This window comes from Bombina bombina, chromosome 3 (genome assembly GCF_027579735.1).
Source record: "Bombina bombina isolate aBomBom1 chromosome 3, aBomBom1.pri, whole genome shotgun sequence".
NCBI classification, from domain to species: domain Eukaryota; kingdom Metazoa; phylum Chordata; class Amphibia; order Anura; family Bombinatoridae; genus Bombina; species Bombina bombina.
Window position 1 is genome coordinate 792,307,674 of NC_069501.1, and position 22,667 is coordinate 792,330,340.

At 38.7% G+C, this 22,667-nt stretch overlaps 1 protein-coding gene across 1 annotated transcript in view; it reads left to right on the forward strand.

Annotated features, from left to right (window-relative positions):
- Positions 1-22,667, forward strand: part of TSGA10 (testis specific 10) — a 159,408-nt gene that overhangs the window by 110,571 nt on the left and 26,170 nt on the right. Inside the window, exons 14-15 of the mRNA XM_053705457.1 lie at positions 11,796-11,906; positions 12,688-12,873. Of these exons, the coding sequence (XP_053561432.1) occupies positions 11,796-11,906; positions 12,688-12,873 (297 nt within the window). The remainder of the gene's footprint in view (positions 1-11,795; positions 11,907-12,687; positions 12,874-22,667) is intronic.

The following is a 22,667-nucleotide window of genomic DNA, read 5'->3' on the forward strand; positions in this document are numbered from 1 at the left end:
CGTACTGAGCTTGAAGCCCCGTATTTCTGGCAAGCCTGCAGACTCGCCAGAAACACCAGTTATGAAGCAGCGGTTTAAAGACCGCTGCTCCATAACCTGTCCGCCTGCTCTGAGCAGGCGGACAGAGATCGCCACAATTCAACCCGATCGAGTACGATCGGGTTGATTGACACCCCCTGCTGGCGGCCGATTGACCGCGGATCTGCAGGGGGCGGCGTTGCACCAGCAGCTCACAAGAGCTGCTGGTGCAATGCTGAATATGGAGAGCGTATTGCTCTCCGCATTCAGCGAGGTCTGTCGGACCTGATCCGCACTGTCGGATCAAGTCCGACAGACCTTTGATAAATATCCAACAACTTCTAGAATTTCTTTATAAACTTATATGAGATATTTTGCCTTCCTTTATCCTGAAAGAAAATACATCTTCTTCCACATTGATAAGTAATACATTATAAAAAGAAAAGTCCCAGACTTTAATGCTACATGTTTTGTACTAGATTCATCTAGACCTCACTGTACGTAATCTGTTTGAATGGATATTCATAATATTGTTCAATACTCTAAATAACAGTATCTTCCATTGGAAAGTAGCATAAAACAACTGCTCTGCAGATTCAGCAGGTGTTTTCTTGGTTAGCATGTGACACGATTCAGATAGAGTAATCTATTTGAAAAGCCTTAAGGGATTAAATGCCCTATTAATATACAATGTGCAACAGCAGCCTACCATAACTTAAACTTAACTACAAATAAAACACAAACACAGTTCTTTTGGGAGAGAAAACCAATTTTGGTTGCATTTATTCAAACGATACAAAAACATTAGGCATAGCTTATTAAATCTTACTTAAATATGGTGGCGGCAATTGGGCCCTACAACTATAGGTCATAAACTAATCCATGCCTAGATGGTCAGTGGCCCAGTCAGGCTGACACAGAGCGGAACCCAGCATCTATGCCCTTGGACAGAGGCAGCAATATACAGAGCTATTCCGCCCGTCGGACAGCCAAGGGGAGACCCCTAGGCCTAGTACTGGTGGCACCACTCCCCTTGTCAATAGCCGTCACTCTCTCCCCTAATATCATATTTAATTTGCTCTCTTGATAGCCATTGTTAAAAAAGCATACCAAGGTAGGCTCAAGAGCAGCAATATACTACTGGGAGCTAGCTGCTGGAGGCATTAATGCACATTTTTCTCTTGTCATTATTTCACAAGATATGTTCAGCTACCTCAGAGTAGTGCATTGCTGCTCTAGATCTAACTTTAACCATGTGTTTAACCCCTTTGCATGTATCAAATACATAGTTATATATAAACAATAGTGAAATAATAAAATGCTTTAATACATCAAAGCCTTTTCTTTTTGCACTTTTATTATAATAGATTTTTGCATAACATGTTTATGTCACTGGTAGGAGTTAAATTCCCTACAACTAAACAAATCTCAATAAAAGATTAAAGCTAATCCAAATTGCTAATCTGCTTAACAGTGGAATGCTTTTATGACTACTTGTAGCTTGTAGTGAGGTTTAATAGTATTCGCATGGCCTCTTTAATAATAAGAATTAAGACTTGTTAGACATCACCTAATGACACTCCACTATGGAGTGTTTATTTACATTACTTTTTATCAGTTAATTTATTTATTTACTTAACTATTTATTTATTTTATTTTATTTTTTAGTTAAAATAGCAGTTGAAAAAACACCTTTCTTCCTGAGAAGTCCAAAAAAGTGACTTATTTCCAATAATACATAAAATGAAGACATTGGGATAGTGCTAGACCATACATTTATACATAAATATAAAGGGAACGGGGGTACTGGTTGAGGTATTTCATCTGCTACTACTATTCCTATCATTTTTTTAAATCCCTCTTTAACCTCTCTCCCTGACCAGTGTAAAGCTATGGATATGTAAATATATCAACAAAAACAAAAACACTACCTTGCAAATGTAAGACAGCTGGCATCTTTAGGTTGCCTAGAGACCTCCTGCACCCCTACAACTGCCATTGAATGATTGTGGAAAAGGCAGCCAATGATGGATCAGCAAACATGTCTACCTGATGTTCATGAGGTGGTTTTTCTACTTCTTAGCCAATTGTGTGTTAGCCATCTGACCTAATGCTGATCGGCAAGCATGGCTATTGGCTAAGAGGTGGTAACGTCATCTCATTGAAAAAATTGCGTTTTCCCGCTAGGATTTACCATAACTTTAGAGTTACATGAAACACTAAATACATTTTTTAAGCATAGTATTGAGGTTATTACTCTCGTCCCTCTTGTCATGGGTGGCGCCATGTTGGAAACTATTTTTCACATGTGCATTGAGGTTAGTAATTCTTCATATGCGCTAACCCGACACTGCGTTAGACCTAAATTGCTAAACCCAAATCGCATATTTCTTCTGTTAAGTGTGATCAGTCCACGGGTCATCATTACTTGTGGGATATTAACTGCTCCCCTACAGGAAGTGCAAGAGGATTCACCCAGCAGAGTTGCTATATAGCTCCTCCCCTCTACGTCACCCCCAGTCATTCTCTTGCACCCAACGACTAGATAGGATGTGTGAGAGGACTATGGTGATATATTTAGTTTTTATATCTTCAATCAAAAGTTTGTTATTTTATAATAGCACCGGAGTGTGTTATTCCTTCTCTGGTAGAATTTGAAGAAGAATCTACCTGAGTTTTTCTATGATTTTAGCCGGAGTAGTTAAGATCATATTGCTGTTTCTCGGCCATCTGAGGAGAGGTAAACTTCAGATCAGGGGACAGCAGGCAGATTAATCTGCAAAGAGGTATGTAGCAGTTTATTATTTTCTGACATGGAATTGATGAGAAAATCCTGCCATACCGTTATAATGTAAACTCAGCCTTGAATGCAGTAGATGTAGCTGATATCAGGCTGTCATGTATGTATATTTTACACTTCAGTTTTCTGGGAAATGGTACTTCTCTGGCTTTTAAACTGTATACATAGACTTAACCTATTTTGCAGGGACTTGCAATAGGTTTTAAATGACAATTAATTATTGAGGTAAAACGTTTTTTTGCTGGCATGTAAAAACGTTTTTTTCTCTGAGGTACTGGGTGAAAGAATGTTTTGGGCACTATTTTTCCACTTGGCAATAGTTTTGATTTAAATTAGAGCAGTTCACTGATCCCTCTCACTGTTATGTGTGTGGGGGAGGGGCGATTTTTGGCGCTTTTTCTAAGCATCAGAAAAACTCAGTCAGAGGTTCATTTTCTTCCTGCATGATCCGGTTCATCTCTACAGAGTTCAGGGATCTCCAAAGCCTTTTTTGAGGGAAGTAATCATTACAGCAGAGCTGTGCTGATTGTATTGACTGTGATATAAAAAACGTTTATTTGTGTATTTTTTTCTGCTGCCTGGGTTAGTTATCATTTGCTGAGGGGAACAATCCTTTGCTAAAACTGTATATTCTGACAAAGATTGATGCTATAACTTAATTATTTTATCTGTTATAATATTTTTCTGTGCTTCTTAAAGGCACAGTTCGTTTTCATATTATTTGTAAATTACTTTGAAAAGTATTTCCAAGTTGCTGTTTATTTGCTAGTGTGTTAAACATGTCTGATTCAGAGGAATATCTCTGTGCTATATGTGTTAATGCCAAAGTGGAGCCCAATAGAAATTTATGTACTAAATGTATTGATGCTACTTTAAAAAAAAAAAAAAAAACAGTCAATCTGTACAAATTGAACATATTTCACCAAACAACGAGGGGAGAGTTATGCCGACTAACTCGCCTCACGTGTCAGTACCTGCATCTCCCGCTCAGGAGGTGCGTGATATTGTAGCGCCGAGTGCATCTGGGCGGCCATTACAAATCACATTACAAGATATGGCTACTGTTATGACTGAAGTTTTGGCTAAACTACCAGAACTAAGAGGTAAACGTGATCACTCTGGGATGAGAACAGAGTGCGCTGATAATGCAAGGGCCATGTCTGATACTGCGTCACAGTTTGCAGAACGTGAAGACGGAGAGCTTCATTCTGTGGGTGACGGTTCTGATCCAAATAAACTGGACTCAGACATTTCAAATTTTAAATTTAAGCTTGAGAACCTCCGTGTGTTACTAGGGGAGGTATTAGCGGCTCTGAATGATTGTAACACAGTTGCAATCCCAGAAAAAATGTGTAGGTTGGATAAATATTTTGCGGTACCGACGAGTACTGACGTTTTTCCTATACCTAAGAGACTTACTGACATTGTTACTAAGGAGTGGGATAGACCCGGTGTGCCTTTCTCACCCCCTCCTATATTCAGAAAAATGTTTCCAATAGACGCCGCCACACGGGACTTATGGCAAATGGTCCCTAAGGTGGAGGGAGCAGTTTCTACTTTAGCTAAGCGTACCACTATCCCAGTGGAGGATAGCTGTGCTTTTTCAGATCCAATGGATAAAAAATTAGAGGGTTACCTTAAGAAAATGTTTGTTCAACAAGGGTTTATATTGCAACCTCTTGCATGTATTGCACCTGTCACGGCTGCAGCAGCATTTTGGTTTGAGTCTCTGGAAGAGACACTTCAATCATCCACACTAGATGACATCACACACAAACTTAAATTCCTTAAGTTAGCTAATTCATTTATTTCAGATGCCGTAGTACATTTAACTAAACTTGCGGCTAAAAATTCAGGATTCGCCATTCAGGCACGCAGAGCTCTGTGGCTGAAATCCTGGTCAGCTGATGTTACGTCTAAATCTAAATTGCTTAATATTCCTTTCAAAGGGCAGACCTTATTCGGGCCCGGCTTGAAAGAGATTATTGCTGACATTACAGGAGGTAAAGGTCATGCCCTGCCTCAGGACAAGGCCAAAGCCAAGGCTAGACAGTCCAATTTTCGTTCCTTTCGTAATTTCAAAGCAGGAGCAGCATCAACTTCCTCTGCACCAAAACAGGAAGGAGCTGTTGCTCGCTACAGACAAGGCTGGAAACCTAACCAGTCCTGGAACAGGGGCAAACAGGCCAGAAAACCTGCTGCTGCCCCTAAGACAGCATGAATTGAGGGCCCCCGATCCGGGACCGGATCTAGTGGGGGGCAGACTTTCCCTCTTCGCCCAGGCTTGGGCAAGAGATGTTCAGGATCCCTGGGCGTTAGAGATCATATCTCAGGGATACCTTCTGGACTTCAAATCCTCTCCCCCAAGAGGGAGATTTCATCTGTCAAGGTTGTCAACAAACCTAACAAAGAAGGAAGCGTTTCTACGCTGCGTACAAGATCTTTTATTAATGGGAGTGATCCATCCAGTTCCGCGGTTGGAACAAGGACAAGGGTTTTACTCAAATCTGTTTGTAGTTCCCAAAAAAGAGGGAACCTTCAGGCCAATCTTGGATTTAAAGATCCTAAACAAATTCCTAAGAGTTCCATCGTTCAAGATGGAAACTATTCGAACAATTTTGCCCATGATCCAAGAGGGTCAGTACATGACCACAGTGGATTTAAAGGATGCTTACCTTCACATACCGATTCACAAAAGTCATTACCGGTATCTAAGGTTTGCCTTTTTAGACAGGCATTACCAGTTTGTAGCTCTTCCATTCGGACTGGCTACGGCTCCAAGAATCTTCACAAAGGTTCTGGGCACTCTTCTGGCGGTACTAAGACCGCGAGGAATTTCAGTAGCTCCGTACTTAGACGACATACTGATACAAGCTTCAAGCTTTCAAACTGCCAAATCTCATACAGAGATAGTACTGGCATTTCTAAGGTCGCATGGATGGAAAGTGAACGAAGAGAAAAGTTCTCTCTTTCCACTCACAAGAGTTCCCTTCCTGGGGACTCTGATAGATTCTGTAGAAATGAAGATTTACCTGACAGAGGACAGGTTAACAAAACTTCAAAATGCATGCCGTGTCCTTCATTCCACTCTAAATCTGAATCAAGAGACCAGAAATTCTCTTCTATGGTGGCTTTATCGGCCACATCTGTCCAGGGGAATGCCATTCAGCAGGCCAGACTGGTCAATTGTAACAACAGACGCCAGCCTACTAGGTTGGGGCGCTGTCTGGAATTCTCTGAAGGCTCAGGGACTATGGAATCAGGAGGAGAGTCTTCTTCCAATAAACATTCTGGAATTGAGAGCAGTCCTCAATGCTCTTCTGGCTTGGCCCCAGTTAACAACTCGGGGGTTCATAAGGTTCCAGTCGGACAACATCACGACTGTAGCTTATATCAACCATCAGGGAGGGACAAGAAGCTCCCTAGCAATGATGGAAGGATCGAAGATAATTCGCTGGGCAGAGTCTCACTCTTGCCACCTGTCTGCAATCCACATCCCGGGAGTGGAGAACTGGGAGGCGGATTTCTTAAGTTGTCAGACTTTTCATCCGGGGGAGTGGGAACTTCATCCAGAGGTCTTTGCCCAAATACTTCGACGTTGGGGCAAACCAGAGATAGATCTCATGGCGTCTCGACAGAACGCCAAGCTTCCGCACTACGGGTCCAGATCCAGGGATCCGGGAGCGGTCCTGATAGATGCCTTGACAGCACCATGGACCTTCAGGATGGCTTATGTGTTTCCACCTTTCCCGATGCTTCCTCGATTGATTGCCAGAATCAAACAGGAGAAAGCATCAGTGATTCTAATAGCGCCTGCATGGCCACGCAGGACTTGGTATACAGATCTGGTGGACATGTCATTCTGTCCACCTTGGTCGTTACCTCTGAGACAGGACCTTCTGATTCAGGGTCCTTTCAAACATCAAAATCTAACTTCTCTGAAGCTGACTGCTTGGAAATTGAACGCTTGACCTTATCAAAGCGTGGTTTTTCTGAGTCAGTTATTGATACCTTAATACAGGCTAGGAAGCCTGTTACCAGAAAGATTTACCATAAAATATGGCGTAAATACCTATATTGGTGCGAATCCAAAGGTTACTCTTGGAGTAAGGTTAGGATTCCTAGGATATTGTCTTTTCTACAAGAAGGTTTAGAAAAGGGGTTATCCGCTAGTTCCTTAAAGGGACAGATCTCAGCTCTGTCCATTCTGTTACACAAGCGTCTGTCAGAAGTTCCAGACGTTCAGGCTTTTTGTCAGGCTTTGGCCAGGATTAAACCTGTGTTTAAAGCTGTGGCTCCACCATGGAGTTTAAACCTTGTTCTTAACGTTTTACAGGGTGTTCCGTTTGAACCCCTTCATTCCATTGATATAAAGTTGTTATCTTGGAAAGTTCTATTTTTAATGGCTATTTCCTCGGCTCGAAGAGTCTCTGAGTTATCAGCCTTACATTGTGATTCTCCTTATTTGATTTTTCACTCGGATAAGGTAGTTCTGCGTACTAAACCTGGGTTCTTACCTAAGGTAGTCACTAACAGGAATATCAATCAGGAGATTGTTGTTCCATCCTTGTGCCCAAATCCTTCTTCGAGGAAGGAACGTCTTTTGCACAATCTGGATGTAGTTCGTACCCTTAAATTTTATTTACAGGCAACTAAAGATTTTCGACAAACGTCTTCCCTGTTTGTCGTTTACTCTGGTCAGAGGAGAGGTCAAAAAGCTTCTGCTACCTCTCTCTCTTTTTGGCTTCGTAGCATAATTCGTTTAGCTTATGAGACTGCTGGACAGCAGCCTCCTGAAAGAATTACAGCTCATTCCACTAGAGCTGTGGCTTCCACTTGGGCCTTTAAGAATGAGGCCTCTGTTGAACAGATTTGCAAGGCTGCAACTTGGTCTTCGCTTCATACTTTTTCCAAATTTTACAAATTTGACACTTTTGCTTCCTCGGAGGCTATTTTTGGGAGAAAGGTTCTTCAGGCAGTGGTTCCTTCTGTATAAAGAGCCTGCCTATCCCTCCCGTCATCCGTGTACTTTTGCTTTGGTATTGGTATCCCACAAGTAATGATGACCCGTGGACTGATCACACTTAACAGAAGAAAACATAATTTATGCTTACCTGATAAATTCCTTTCTTCTGTAGTGTGATCAGTCCACGGCCCGCCCTGTTTTTTAAGGCAGGTAAATATTTTTTAAATTATACTCCAGTCACCACTACACCCTTGGCTTCTCCTTTCTCGTTGGTCCTTGGTCGAATGACTGGAGGTGACGTAGAGGGGAGGAGCTATATAGCAACTCTGCTGGGTGAATCCTCTTGCACTTCCTGTAGGGGAGCAGTTAATATCCCACAAGTAATGATGACCCGTGGACTGATCACACTACAGAAGAAAGGAATTTATCAGGTAAGCATAAATTATGTTTTTACATTCCTATGGTCTTCACATAGATTTTTTTTTTAAATGTTTATAATGATATATATTTTTATATATATATATATGTAAGGTTTATTCTTCTGCTCTCTCCATGAGCAGAAGAATAAACCTAACATATATATATATATATATATATATATATATATATATATATATATATATATATATATATATATACAGGGAGTGCAGAATTATTAGGCAAGTTGTATTTTTGAGGATTAATTTTATTATTGAACAACAACCATGTTCTCAATGAACCCAAAAAACTCATTAATACCAAAGCTGAATAGTTTTGGAAGTAGTTTTTAGTTTGTTTTTAGTTATAGCTATTTTAGGGGGATATCTGTGTGTGCAGGTGACTATTACTGTGCATAATTATTAGGCAACTTAACAAAAAACAAATATATACCCATTTCAATTATTTATTTTTACCAGTGAAACTAATATAACATCTCAACATTCACAAATATACATTTCTGACATTCAAAAACAAAACAAAAACAAATCAGTGACCAATATAGCCACCTTTCTTTGCAAGGACACTCAAAAGCCTGCCATCCATGGATTCTGTCAGTGTTTTGATCTGTTCACCATCAACATTGCGTGCAGCAGCAACCACAGCCTCCCAGACACTGTTCAGAGAGGTGTACTGTTTTCCCTCCTTGTAAATCTCACATTTGATGATGGACCACAGGTTCTCAATGGGGTTCAGATCAGGTGAACAAGGAGGCCATGTCATTAGATTTTCTTCTTTTATACCCTTTCTTGCCAGCCACGCTGTGGAGTACTTGGACGCGTGTGATGGAGCATTGTCCTGCATGAAAATCATGTTTTTCTTGAAGGATGCAGACTTCTTCCTGTACCACTGCTTGAAGAAGGTGTCTTCCAGAAACTGGCAGTAGGACTGGGAATTGAGCTTGACTTCATCCTCAACCCGAAAAGGCCCCACAAGCTCATCTTTGATGATACCAGCCCAAACCAGTACTCCACCTCCACCTTGCTGGCGTCTGAGTCGGACTGGAGCTCTCTGCCCTTTACCAATCCAGCCACGGGCCCATCCATCTGGCCCATCAAGATTCACTCTCATTTCATCAGTCCATAAAACCTTAGAAAAATCAGTCTTGAGATATTTCTTGGCCCAGTCTTGACATTTCAGCTTGTGTGTCTTGTTCAGTGGTGGTCGTCTTTCAGCCTTTCTTACCTTGGCCATGTCTCTGAGTATTGCACACCTTGTGCTTTTGGGCACTCAAGTGATGTTGCAGCTCTGAAATATGGCCAAACTGGTGGCAAGTGGCATCTTGGCAGCTGCACGCTTGACTTTTCTCAGTTCATGGGCAGTTATTTTGCGCCTTGGTTTTTCCACACGCTTCTTGCGACCCTGTTGACTATTTTGAATGAAACGCTTGATTGTTCGATGATCACGCTTAAGAGTGCTGCATCCCTCTGCAAGATATCTCACTATTTTTGACTTTTCTGAGCCTGTCAAGTCCTTCTTTTGACCCATTTTGCCAAAGGAAAGGAAGTTGCCTAATAATTATGCACACCTGATATAGGGTGTTGATGTCATTAGACCACACCCCTTCTCATTACAGAGATGCACATCACCTAATATGCTTAATTGGTAGTAGGCTTTCGAGCCTATACAGCTTGGAGTAAGACAACATGCATAAAGAGGATGATGTGGTCAAAATACTCATTTGCCTAATAATTCTGCACTCCCTGTATATACACACAGTATATATATATATATATATATATATATATATATATATATATATATATATATATATATATATATATATATATATATATATATATATATATAATTATAAACAATTTTTAAAAAAATCTATGTGAAGACCATAAGAATGTAAAATATGCGATTTGGGTTTCACAATTTAGGTCTAACGCAGTGTCGGGTTAGCGCATATGAAGAATTACTAACCTTATTGAAATATTACATATAACATATAAATAAAAATTATTATAAATACTATAAAAAATGCTAAATAATCATACATACACATATTTAAACATATATATATATATATATATATATTATATATGTATGTATATATACAATATAGCCCTTTGCTGCTAAACATCTTTTCATATACCATATACATTTTAACGTTTTTTGTAATATTTTTATATGAATTATTTTTTTATCAGATAGTGTTTATATGAGTGCAACTGTAATTTTTAAATGTATATTTGTTGTGTTTAGTGCAACTTTTTTTTTAACGCACTACCGTTTACACAAGGTTTTCAGTGGCATAAACCCAACAAGTGTAAGATGGGATTGTGCTTTTGCGATCATGTTTACTTTCAACTTGTAATCTGTTGTGCGCAAAAACTCGATATTGCTCGTGTGCAAGAGCGCACCACTTGTAATCTAGCCCAGTATTTCGTAGTCATCAGGTATTCATTTTTGCATTGGATACATATACAACTGTATGTTGTTCCTTGGGACATACATAGGCCTCACTTCTGCTCTGTATCCATGCTGGCTGTCTTTGTCTTGTGTACCTGTTGGTCATTCCTGCCCTGTGCTCTTGATGGCTGTTTCCAGCCTATGCAGTTGCTGTGTATTCATGCCCTGTGCTCTTGTTGGCTGTTTCTGCCCTGTGCACTTGCTGGTCATTACTTCCCTGTGCTCTTGCTGACTGTTCCTAGCCTATGCACTTGCTGGTCATTACTGCCATGTGCTCTTACTGCTGGAGTTTCATATAGCAAACTCTAACTGAATGTAATGGACATCTGGTGCACTCCTATTACACTCCAAATGAGGAAATGAGTGGGTAAGCCAATTTAGAGCCGTATACATGGGTATTCTCCAATCTCCAGCAGTATTCTCATTTAAGTAGTAGTTAGTAGTGGTGAGAGTAGATAAATTATTACAAAATAAAATGCTGTAGCAAATTAAATTAATATTTTAAACTAAAGTGTCTCTTAAAGGGACAGTCTACTCCAGAATTCTTATTGTTTAAAAAGGTAGATAATCCCTTTATTATCCATTCCCCAGTTTTGCATAACCAACACTGTTATATTAATATAATCTTTACCTCTGTAACTTGTATCTAATTATCTATATGGGTTCACCTGAACTAACACCCTCTAGCAATGAAAAACGGTCAAATGCATTCAGATAAGTGGCTACCTTTAAGGGCTTAGAAATTAGCATATGAGCCTATCTAAGTTAGAACAATGCAAATTTGATGATAACAGTAAATTGGAAAGTTGTTTAAAATTGCATGCCCTATCTGAATCATGAAAGTTTAATTCTGACTAAACTGTCCCTTTAAATTCTACCCTTATTTAAGTTGTTAGAAAAAAAAACACCTATGAATAACTGCCCTGTGCTGTCAGTATATAGTAATGTACATCAATAAGTCATGCTTTGTTTTTATTCTTTGTGCTGTTTTTGAAAGACTCAGAAGCTATTAACAAGATATTTGGTGCTTCCAGTATGTTTTAATCTAAAAAGTTTAAACAAATTTGAAAAATATGATATAAAATGGTATTGTGTGGTTTTTTTTTTTCTCCCTAGACTCTAACTCACAAACTTAAAGATTCACAGAATAACCTTGAAGATATGAAACGGAAAGTACAAAATTCTATGGGCGAAGTTGCACGGATGGAAAATTCAATTGCTTCAAAAGTAATACACAATATTATTATATATACATTTCTAGCCCTTTAACTAAATATAACCATTATGCTTTGCTTTTGTGCTGCATATTATTCACACACTACTTCTTCTTCAACTAGAAGAGTTCTCCTAAAAACACTTTCAAAATATTACAGAACAAGCAATTAAAAACAAAAAACTCCCTCTATAAAACAGATCAATCTAACATACAGATCTAACATATACACAAAAGAAATATTATAAACCACTAAAGAGAAATTATAGTTAAACAAAAACGAGACAACCTTTTCAGCTTTGGATAAGCAAGACAACACTGTGAGGAAAGAAACTTCACAAGGGCAATATAGCTTGGTATTTGCTCAAGCAAGATTTCCCCTCCTAGTACAGAGCACGTCTGAAAAACACGAAAACATTATAGGGTTATTGATAGAATATGTGGTGTTTTTTTTTATTTAAAAGAAAAATATTAAATCTACTATCATGTATTTCACAAGGGATACAATTGATATTTATAAAGGGGGAATAGAGTAAAAATTGGGGTATGCATAACCTAAAGATAAAATGAACGTTTTTAAATTGCCCCAATTTGTATTATGTACCAGCATTTTCTTTGAATACATAAAGAAGCAGCTGTAGAGGGAGCCAGACTATCAGAAAAGTTTAATTCTTGTGTATGACTATTTTTGGTATGTTCTTTGTCATGTGACATTGCCTTATCAGATATTTCATTGCTTTTTATAACATTAATCAAAGAGTTTCCTATATAAAATATAAACATCATTTTTCTCAGGAGAAAGAGAATCAGGACTTTATGGAAAACTTGCGCAGAGTCTCAGCCAAGGCTGAAAACTGGGAGAGTAAATTTCATCAAATGGAAGACGAGTTTAATGCAGCAAAGCTAGAACTTAAGGAAGCTGAATCTGTGCGCCGCAAACTTAAAGAAAAAGTTGACACATTAGAAATGGAAGCTGAACAAGTAAGATGTCTCTCTTATTAAGAGCCTAATATTCATAACCTTGCTGGTATGGAGAGAACTCACATCAAATCTTTGGGATTTTTTTAGACCTTCTATTGTAATGCACAAAAAGAACACTGCAGAGCAACATAAACATTTCTCAAGATAAAAGTTGTGTTTCTAAAAATTTTAAAGGGCCTTGACATACGCCTGAGCAGGCCCTAAGCAAGGCATTAAAGGGACACTGAACCCAAATTTTTTCTTTCGTGATTCAGATAGAGCATGAAATTTTAAGCAACTTTCTAATTTACTCCTATTATCAAATTTTCTTTATTCTCTTGGTATCTTTATTTGAAATGCAAGAATGTAAGTTTAGATGCTGGCCCATTTTTGGTGAACAAAAAAGTGCTCTCCAGAGTTCTGAACCAAAAAATAACTTAGATGCCTTCTTTTTCAAATAAAGATAGCAAGAGGACGAAGAAAAATTGATAATAGGAGTAAATTAGAAAGTTGCTTAAAATTGCATGATCTCTCTGAATCACGAAAGAAAAAAATTTGGGTTCAGTGTCCCTTTAAGGTCAACAATTTTTTTATCTTTCATTATACCTGTACTTTTTAGAGAGTTTTTGTTCCTCCCTCTCTAATGCTCTTTCTCAATTATAACTTTTTACCAAGCCTGCATGTCAGCTTTTATTTAAGACCCTCTCCCAAACTTTTATATCACATTTTTATAAAGGCTTCAAACCAACTTAAAGGGACATAATACTCATATGCTAAATCACTTGAAACTGATGCAGTATAACTGTAAAAAGCTGACAGGAAAATATCACCTGAGCATCTCTATGTAAAAAAAGAAGATATTTTACCTCACAATCTTCTCAGCTCAGCAGAGTAACGGCTAGATTTAGAGTTCTGCGGCCAAAGGGGTGCGTTAGCTACGCATGCTTTTTTTCTCCCGCACCTTTTAAATACCGCTGGTATTTAGAGTTCACAGAAGGGCTGCGTTAGGCGCCAAAAAGGGAGCGTATAGCATATTTACCCCCACTGCAACTCTCAAAACCAGCGGTGCTTACGGACGCGGCCAGCTTAAAAAACGTGCTCGTGCACGATTCCCCCATAGGAAACAATGGGGCATTTTGAGCTGAAAAAAAAACTAACACCTGCAAAAAAGCAGCGTTCAGCTCCTAACGCAGCCCCATTCTTTCCTATGGGGAAACACTTCCTAAGTCTGCACCTAACTCCCTAACATGAACCCTGAGTCTAAACACCCCTAACCTTACACTTATTAACCCCTAATCTGCCGCCCCCGCTATCACTGACACCTGCATATTTTTTTAACCCCTAATCTGCCGCTCCGTACACCGCCGCAACCTACGTTATCCCTATGAACCCCTAATCTGCTGCCCCTAACACCGCCGACCCCTATATTATATTTATTAAGCCCTAATCTGCCGTCCCCAACGTCGCCGCCAGCTACCTACAATTATTAACCCCTAATCTGCCGACCGGACCTCACCGCTACTATAATAAAGTTATTAACCCCTAATCCGCCTCACTCCCGCCTCAAAAACACTATAATAAATAGTATTAACCCCTTATCTGCCCTCCCTAACATCACCGACACATAACTTCAAGTATTAACCCCTAATCTGCCGACTGGACCCCACCGCTACTCTAATAAATGTATTAACCCCTAAAGCTAAGTCTAACCCTAACACTAACACCCCCCTAAGTTAAATATAATTTAAATCTAACGAAATAAATTAACTCTTATTAAATAAATTAATCCTATTTAAAGCTAAATACTTACCTGTAAAATGAACCCTAATATAGCTACAATATAACAAATAATTACATTGTAGCTATTTTAGGATTTATATTTTTTTTACAGGCAACTTTGTATTTATTTTAACTAGGAACAATAGCTATTAAATAGTTATTTAATATTTAATAGCTACCTAGTTAAAATAATTACAAAATTACCTGTAAAATAAATCCTAACTTAAGTTACAATTAAACCTAGCACTACACTATCAATAAATTAATTAAATACAATACCTACAAATAAATACAATTAAATAAACTAACTAAAGTACAAAAAATAAAAAAGAACTAAGTTACAAAAAATAAAAAAATATTTACAGACATTAGAAAAATATTATAACAATTTTAAGCTAATTACACCTACTCTAAGCCCCCTAATAAAATAACAAAGACCCCCCAAATAAAAAAATGCCCTACCCTATTCTAAATTAAAAAAGTTCAAAGCTCTTTTACCTTACCAGCCCTTAAAAGGGCCTTTAGCGGGGCATGCCCCAAAGAAAATTGCTCTTTTGCCTGTAATAAAAAAATACAACCCCCCAACATTAAAACCCACCACCCACATACCCCTAATCTAACCCAAACCCCCCTTAAATAAACCTAACACTAAGCCCCTGAAGATCTCCCTACCTTGTATTCACCACACCGGGTTCACCGATTCGTCCTGGCTCCGACATCTTCATCCAAGCCCAAGCGGGGGCTGAAGATGTCCATGATCCGGTTGAAGTCTTGATCCAAGCGGGAGCTGAAGAGGTCCATGATCCGGCTGAAGTCTTCATCCAAGCGGGAGCTGAAGAGGTCCATGATCCGGCTGAAGTCTTCTATCAAGCGGCATCTTCAATCTTCTTTCTTCCGGATCCATGTTCATCCCGCCGACGCGGAACATCCATCTTCACTGATGACTTCCTGACGAATGACGGTTCCTTTAAGGGACCTCATCCAAGATGGCGTCCCTCGAATTCCGATTGGCTGATAGGATTCTATCAGCCAATCGGAATGAAGGTAGGAAAATTCTTATTGGCTGATGGAATCAGCCAATCAGCTTGAGCTTGCATTCTATTGGCTGTTCCGATCAGCCAATAGAATGCAAGCTCAATCTGATTGGCTGATTGGATCAGCCAATCGGATTGAACTTGAATCTGATTGGCTGATTCCATCAGCCAATCAGAATTTTCCTACCTTAATTCCGATTGGCTGATCCTATCAGCCAATCAGAATTCGAGGGACGCCATCTTGGATGACGTCCCTTAAAGGAACCGTCATTCGTTGGGAAGTCGTCGGTGAAGATGGATGTTCTGCGTCAGCGGGATGAACATGGATCCGGAAGAAAGAAGATTGAAGATGCCGCTTGATAGAAGACTTCAGCCGGATCATGGACCTCTTCAGCTCCCGCTTGGATGAAGACTTCAGCCGGATCATGGACCTCTTCAGCTCCCGCTTGGATGAAGACATCGGAGCCAGGACGAATCGGTGAACCCGTTGTGGTGAATACAAGGTAGGGAGATATTCAGGGGCTTAGTGTTAGGTTTATTTAAGGGGGGTTTGGGTTAGATTAGGGGTATGTGGGTGGTGGGTTGTAATGTTGGGGGGGGTATTGTATGGGTTTTTTTTACAGGCAAAAGAGCTGTTTTCTTTGGGGCATGCCCCGCTAAAGGCCCTTTTAAGGGCTGGTAATGTAAAAGAGCTTTGAACTTTTTTAATTTAGAATAGGGTAGGGCATTTTTTTATTTTGGGGGTCTTAGTTATTTTATTAGGGGGCTTAGAGTAGGTGTAATTAGCTTAAAATTGTTATAATATTTTTCTAATGTCTGTAAATATTTTTTTATTTTTTGTAACTTAGTTCTTTTTTATTTTGTATACTTTAGTTAGTTTATTTAATTGTATTTATTTGTAGGTATTGTATGTAATTCATTTATTGATAGTGTAGTGCTAGGTTTAATTGTAACTTAGGTTAGGATTTATTTTACAGGTAATTTTGTAATTATTTTAACTAGGTAGCTATTAAATAGTTAATAGCTATTGTACCTGGTTAAAATAATTACAAAGTTGCCTGTAAAATAAATATTATTCCTAAAATAGCTACAAAATAATTATTCGTTATATTCTAGCTATATTAGGGTTTATTTTACAGGTAAGTATTAAGCTTTAAATAGGAATAATTTATTTAATAAGAGTTAATTTATTTTGTTAGATAAAAATTATATTTAACTTAGGGGGGGGTTAGTGTTAGGGTTAGACTTAGCTTTAGGGGTTAATACATTTATTAGAGTAGCGGTGAGGTCCGGTCGGCAGATTAGGGGATAATAATTGAAGTTAAGTGTCGGCGATGTTAGGGAGGGCAGATAAGGGGTTAATACTATTTCTTATAGGGTTAGTGAGGCGGATTAGGGGTTAATAACTTTATTATAGTAGCGGTGAGGTGCGGTCGGCAGATTAGGGGTTAATTATTGTAGGTAGCTGGCGGCAACGTTGTGGGGGGCAGATTAGGGGTTAATAAATATAATATAAATGGGATAGGGAGGCTAGTAAGGCCTAGTAATTGTATCTTTACCTTAAGCTATAAGGCGACGCCCAGGTGAAAAAGAAACCTTTTATGAAGGAAAAATTATATGATGTGCAGGCCCTTAAAATAATTATATATTTATATTAGTAAGAGAGATTCTATAGCAACCGCAATTAGATTGCTATCTGTATAGACAAGGATTTCAGCACATCTTTTTAGATAGGCTGCTGAACAAATGTCCAGCTCCGCTTAATAGCGGTAAGTGAATACTGATTCTATTTACCACCCACCTGTAAGCCTCCTCGAGAGTATCTCTAATAAACAAAAAAAATATATATAAAAATATGATTATGATTAGAACTCATGAACCAATGAAACAGGGAAGCGTTGGTTGAGAAATGTCTAAGCACAGATTAGGCTGTACAAATGAGCTAGCAGTACTGACAACACCTCCACTAGTGGGTGGTTACGTACAAAGCGTAAAATCGGCCACCATAGTGAGCCGTGAGGATCTATGTCAGTAAGTAGCCTGTATAAACAAATCAAAAGCATGAACGAGATCACATAAGCAATAAATCCATATGTTTGGGAACGTCTCCCAGTATTGTGCACAATACTTTAGCAACCAGTAATTAACAGGTTAATTCCAATCTTTATAATTTAAAGCAGTTTAGACTGTAAAGGGTAATACAACAAATCCAGTAACAGCAGACACCACCAATGTAATTAGAGGTATCAGGCGTCATGTTATAATGAATCTGGATCTATGTGTATATAACCCAAAATTACAGGCTGATTGGATTTTCCATAAAATTGTAGGTATGTTAACAATGGTTGTATTTTATCAGGCTATCAAAAGCAAGTAAAGGCTATGGGGAAAAGGATTAACAACTCCAGTATTCAGTGGGCACCACCAATATAGAAAAGGTAACAGGTGTCATGAATGTTAATTCCCTGGATCTATGTTAACGCTCCCCCAAAGCCATTCAATATTATCTGTCACAGTAGGATAGCAAATACACAGAACGGTTTCATACAAGTAAATGAATAATAAATAATGAAGCGGTGTATATGTAACACCCATAGACAGTTCTCAAAATGTCACGCAAAGTAAATCCGTGTTATACACAGTACATCCAAAACCTTCCGGTATATGAAGAGTAGCGGACTTAGGTGTCAAAGTTAAGACATTGAACTTTTAATACAACCGTATGTTCTGCTTTAGATGATTAGATATCCCAGCCTTGTTTCAGTGTGAACTGAATCAGCTTGTTTCATTCTCTGTGATTCAGGATTTTAAACAGCGTGGACGCTACAGCGATCTGTCCAACAGACACGTCCACCTCCACTTCCCACATCACTGGCGACGCGCGTTTCACCCCCCACGTGACTGCCAGTGATCACAGGGGTTTCCACAGGGCAAAAGCGGATCGGTGGTGTTAGGGGCAGCAGATTAGGGGTACATAAGTATAACGTAGGTGGCGGCAGTGTGCGGTCGGCAGATTAGGGGTTAAAAAAATTAATCGAGTGGCGGCGATGTGGGGGGACCTCGGTTTAGGGGTACATAGGTAGATTATGGGTGTTAGTGTACTTTAGAGCACAGTAGTTAAGAGCTTTATGAACCGGCATTAGCCCAAAAAGCTCTTAACTCCTGGGTTTTTTCTGCGGCTGGAGTTTTGTCGTTAGATTTCTAACGCTCACTTCAGCCAATACTCTAAATACCGGCGTTAGAAAGAACCCATTGAAAAGATAGGATACGCAATTGGCGTAGGGGGATCTGCGGTATGGAAAAATCGCGGCTAGAAAGTGAGCGTTAGACCCTTACCTACAAGACTCTAAATACCAGCGGTAGCCCAAAACCAGCGTTAGGAGCCTCTAATGCTGGTTTTGACGGCTACCGCAAAACTCTAAATCTAGGCGTAAGTTTGCGTAAAAAAATATACTTCAGCTGTTGCTCGGCTGCAGGTAGAAAAATAAAAATGAAGAAATAAACAGCAGCCAATCAGCATCAACAGTGCTGAGGTCATGAACTATTTTACTGTGAACTCATGAGATTTCACTAAATTCTCTCATGAGATTTCACTAAATTCTCTCATGAGATTTCATAGTAAACTTCCTTAAACTGAATAGGGAAATAAGATGAGTGTGCACGAAAGCTCACCCCTTTGCCTGTCCCGGGACAGACATACTGATTTGCTGCTTAGAAGTCCTTTACAATGGGATGTGGCTACTGAGGAATTTTTAAGGTAAAATATCTTTCTTTTTTACATAGAGATGTTCAGGTGATATTTTCTTGTCAGCTTTTTACAGCTATACTGCATCACTTACATGTGTTTCAACGTTTGGGTATCATGGCCCTTTAAAAAATGTAATACTCAAACATTTTCTTTGTTTCACCTAAACCAGAGTGTTTCAATATATATATATATATATATATATATATATATATATATCAGCACTGAAAAAAACATCTTTCTATGGGGGAGTTGTTCCTATCAGCCAGTGAGCAACAGAGTCTTATCTTTTACATAGCCTTTTTCATGCAAAAATATAAATTTTTATCACATTTAACTGCTCTTCTTTTTATATATATATATATATATGATAGAAATATTTTTAGTATTATCCTTCTTTAACCCCTTAACCACCGCCAAAGTACCCTGTATGTCAGCTGCTGTTTTTTCACATTAAGGAGTTAAATAGCACGGCTCTTGCAGACAGCGCAGAGACCATTTTAAAGCCGAATGCATCCTGGAGGAGGCATGTGGTAGTGGTGCATCTCACAGCTTTTGGTGAGACCTGCACTGTTAGGACTTACGCGTGTAGAATGGAGATATGTTACTCCATTTTCACCTTGCCACACATAGGCAGACGCAGCAAAGTACCATAAATCCCTAGAAGCCATAACAAACACCTAACGCATGCGCAATATCAACCCCTAATCCGCCATCCCCCCACACCCACATCGCAATATCTAATAAAAGTATTAACCCCTAATTTGTAAACCCCCCTATATCGCAAATGACCTAATAAACATATAATCCCCTAAACCGCCAACCCTCCACAAAAAGTATCTAATTAACCTATTAACCCCTAATCTCCCAACCCCCACAACGCAAAGTATTAATCCAAAAACTAAGTCCCCTAACCTAACACCCCCCCTAACTTAAATATAATTTAAATACATCTAAATAAATTTACTACTATTAAATAAATTAATCCTATTTAAAACTAAATACCTATAAAATAAACCCTAAGATAGCTACAATATAAATAATAATTACATTGTAGCCATCTTAGGGTTTATTTTTATTTTACAGGCAACTCTGTATTTATTTTAACTAGGTACAATAGTTATTAAATAGTTATTAGCTATTGAATAACTACCTAGCTAAAATAAGTACAAAAGTACCTGTAAAATAAACCCTAACCTAAGTTACAATTACACCTAACACTACACTATAATTAAACTAATTAGCTAAACTACCTACAATTAATTACAATGAAATTAAATAAACTAAATTACGGGGGAAAAAACACTAAATTACAGAAGAAAAAAATAGAATTACAAGAATTTGAAACTAATTACACTTAATCTAATCCCCCTAATAAATTAAAAAAGCCCCCCTAAAATAATAAAATTCCCTACCCTATACTAAATTACAAATAGCCCTTAAAAGTGCCTTTTGCAGGGCATTGCCCCAAAGTAATCAGCTCTTTCACCTGTAAAAAAAATGCAATACCCCCCAACATTAAAACCCACCACCCACACACCCAACCCTACTCTAAAACCCACCCAATCCCGCTTTAAAAAAACCTAACACTACCCCCTTGAAGATCACCCTACCTTGAGCCGTCTTCAATCAGCCAATAGGATTGACCTCGCATTCTATTCGCTGATTGGAACAGCAAATAGAATGCAAGCTCAATCCTATTGGCTGATTGGATCAGCCAATTGGATTGAACTTCAATCCTATTGGCTGATTGCATCAGCCAATAGGATTTTTCCTACCTTAATTCCGATCAGCCAATTGGAATTCAAGGGATGCCATCTTGGATGACGTCACTTAAAGGACCAGTCATTCAGTTGTCGGCCATCGGATGAAGAGGATGCTCCGCGTCGGATGTCTTGAAGATGGACCCGCTCCGCTCCGGAAGGATGAAGATAGAAGATGCTGCCTGCATGAAGCCTTCTGCCGGTCTGGATGTCCTCTTCTGGCCGGATAGGATGAAGACTTCTGCCCCTCTGGAGGACCACTTGTGCCCGGCTGGGTGAAGACGGCTCAAGGTAGGGTGATCTTCAAGGGGGTAGTGTTAGTATTTTTAAGGGGGGATTGGGTGGGTTTTAGAGTAGGGTTGGGTGTGTGGGTGGTGGGTTTTAATGTTGGGGGGGTATTGTATTTTTTTTTACAGGTGAAAGATCTGATTACTTTGGGGCAATGCCCCGCAAATGGCCCTTTTAAGGGCTATTTGTAATTTAGTATAGGGTAGGGAATTTTATTGATTTGGGGGGCTTTTTTATTTTATTAGGGGGATTAGATTAGGTGTAATTAGTTTAAAATTCTTGTAATTCTTTTTTTTTTTCTGTAAATTAGTGTTTATTTTTCGTAATTTAGTTTATTTAATTTAATTGTAATTAATTGTAGGTAGTTTAGGTAATTAGTTTAATTATAGTGTACTGTTAGGTGTAATTGTAACTTAGGTTAGGGTTTATTTTACAGGTACTTTTGCACTTATTTTAGCTAGGTAGTTATTAAATAGTTAATAACTATTTAATAGCTATTGTACCTAGTTAAAATAAATACAAAGTTGCCTGTAAAATAAAAATAAACCCTAAGATGGCTACAATGTAATTATTATTTATATTGCAGCTATCTTAGGGTTTATTTTATAGGTATTTAGTTTTAAACAGGATTAATTTATTTAATAGTAGTAATTTAATTTTGTTTTATTTAAATTATATTTAAGTTAGGGGGGGTGTTAGGGTTAGGGTTAGATTTAGATTTAGGGATTAATAAATTTTAATATAGTAGCGACGACGTTGGGGGCCGCAGATTAGGGGTTAATAAATGTAGGTAGGTGTCGGTGATGTTAGGGACGGCAGATTAGGTGTTAATAAAATTTACCTAGTGTTTGCAAGGCGGGAGTGCGGCGGTTTAGGGGTTAATACATTTATTAAAGTGGCGGCGATGCCCGGTCGGCAGATTAGGGGTTTAAATAATTTTATTATAGTGTTTGCGATGTGGGGGGGCCTTGGTTTAGGGGTTAATAGGTAGTTTATGGGTGTTAGTGTACTTTGTAGCACTTTAGTTAAGAGCTTTATGTTACGGCATTAGCCCATAAAACTCTTAACTACTGACTTTTATATGCGGTAGGAGTCTGGACAGGAGAGGGTCTACCGCTCACTTTTTCAGGCGATTGTAATAACGGCATTAGGCAAATCCCATTAAAAAGATAGGATGCGCAATTGACGTAAGGGGATTTGCGGTAA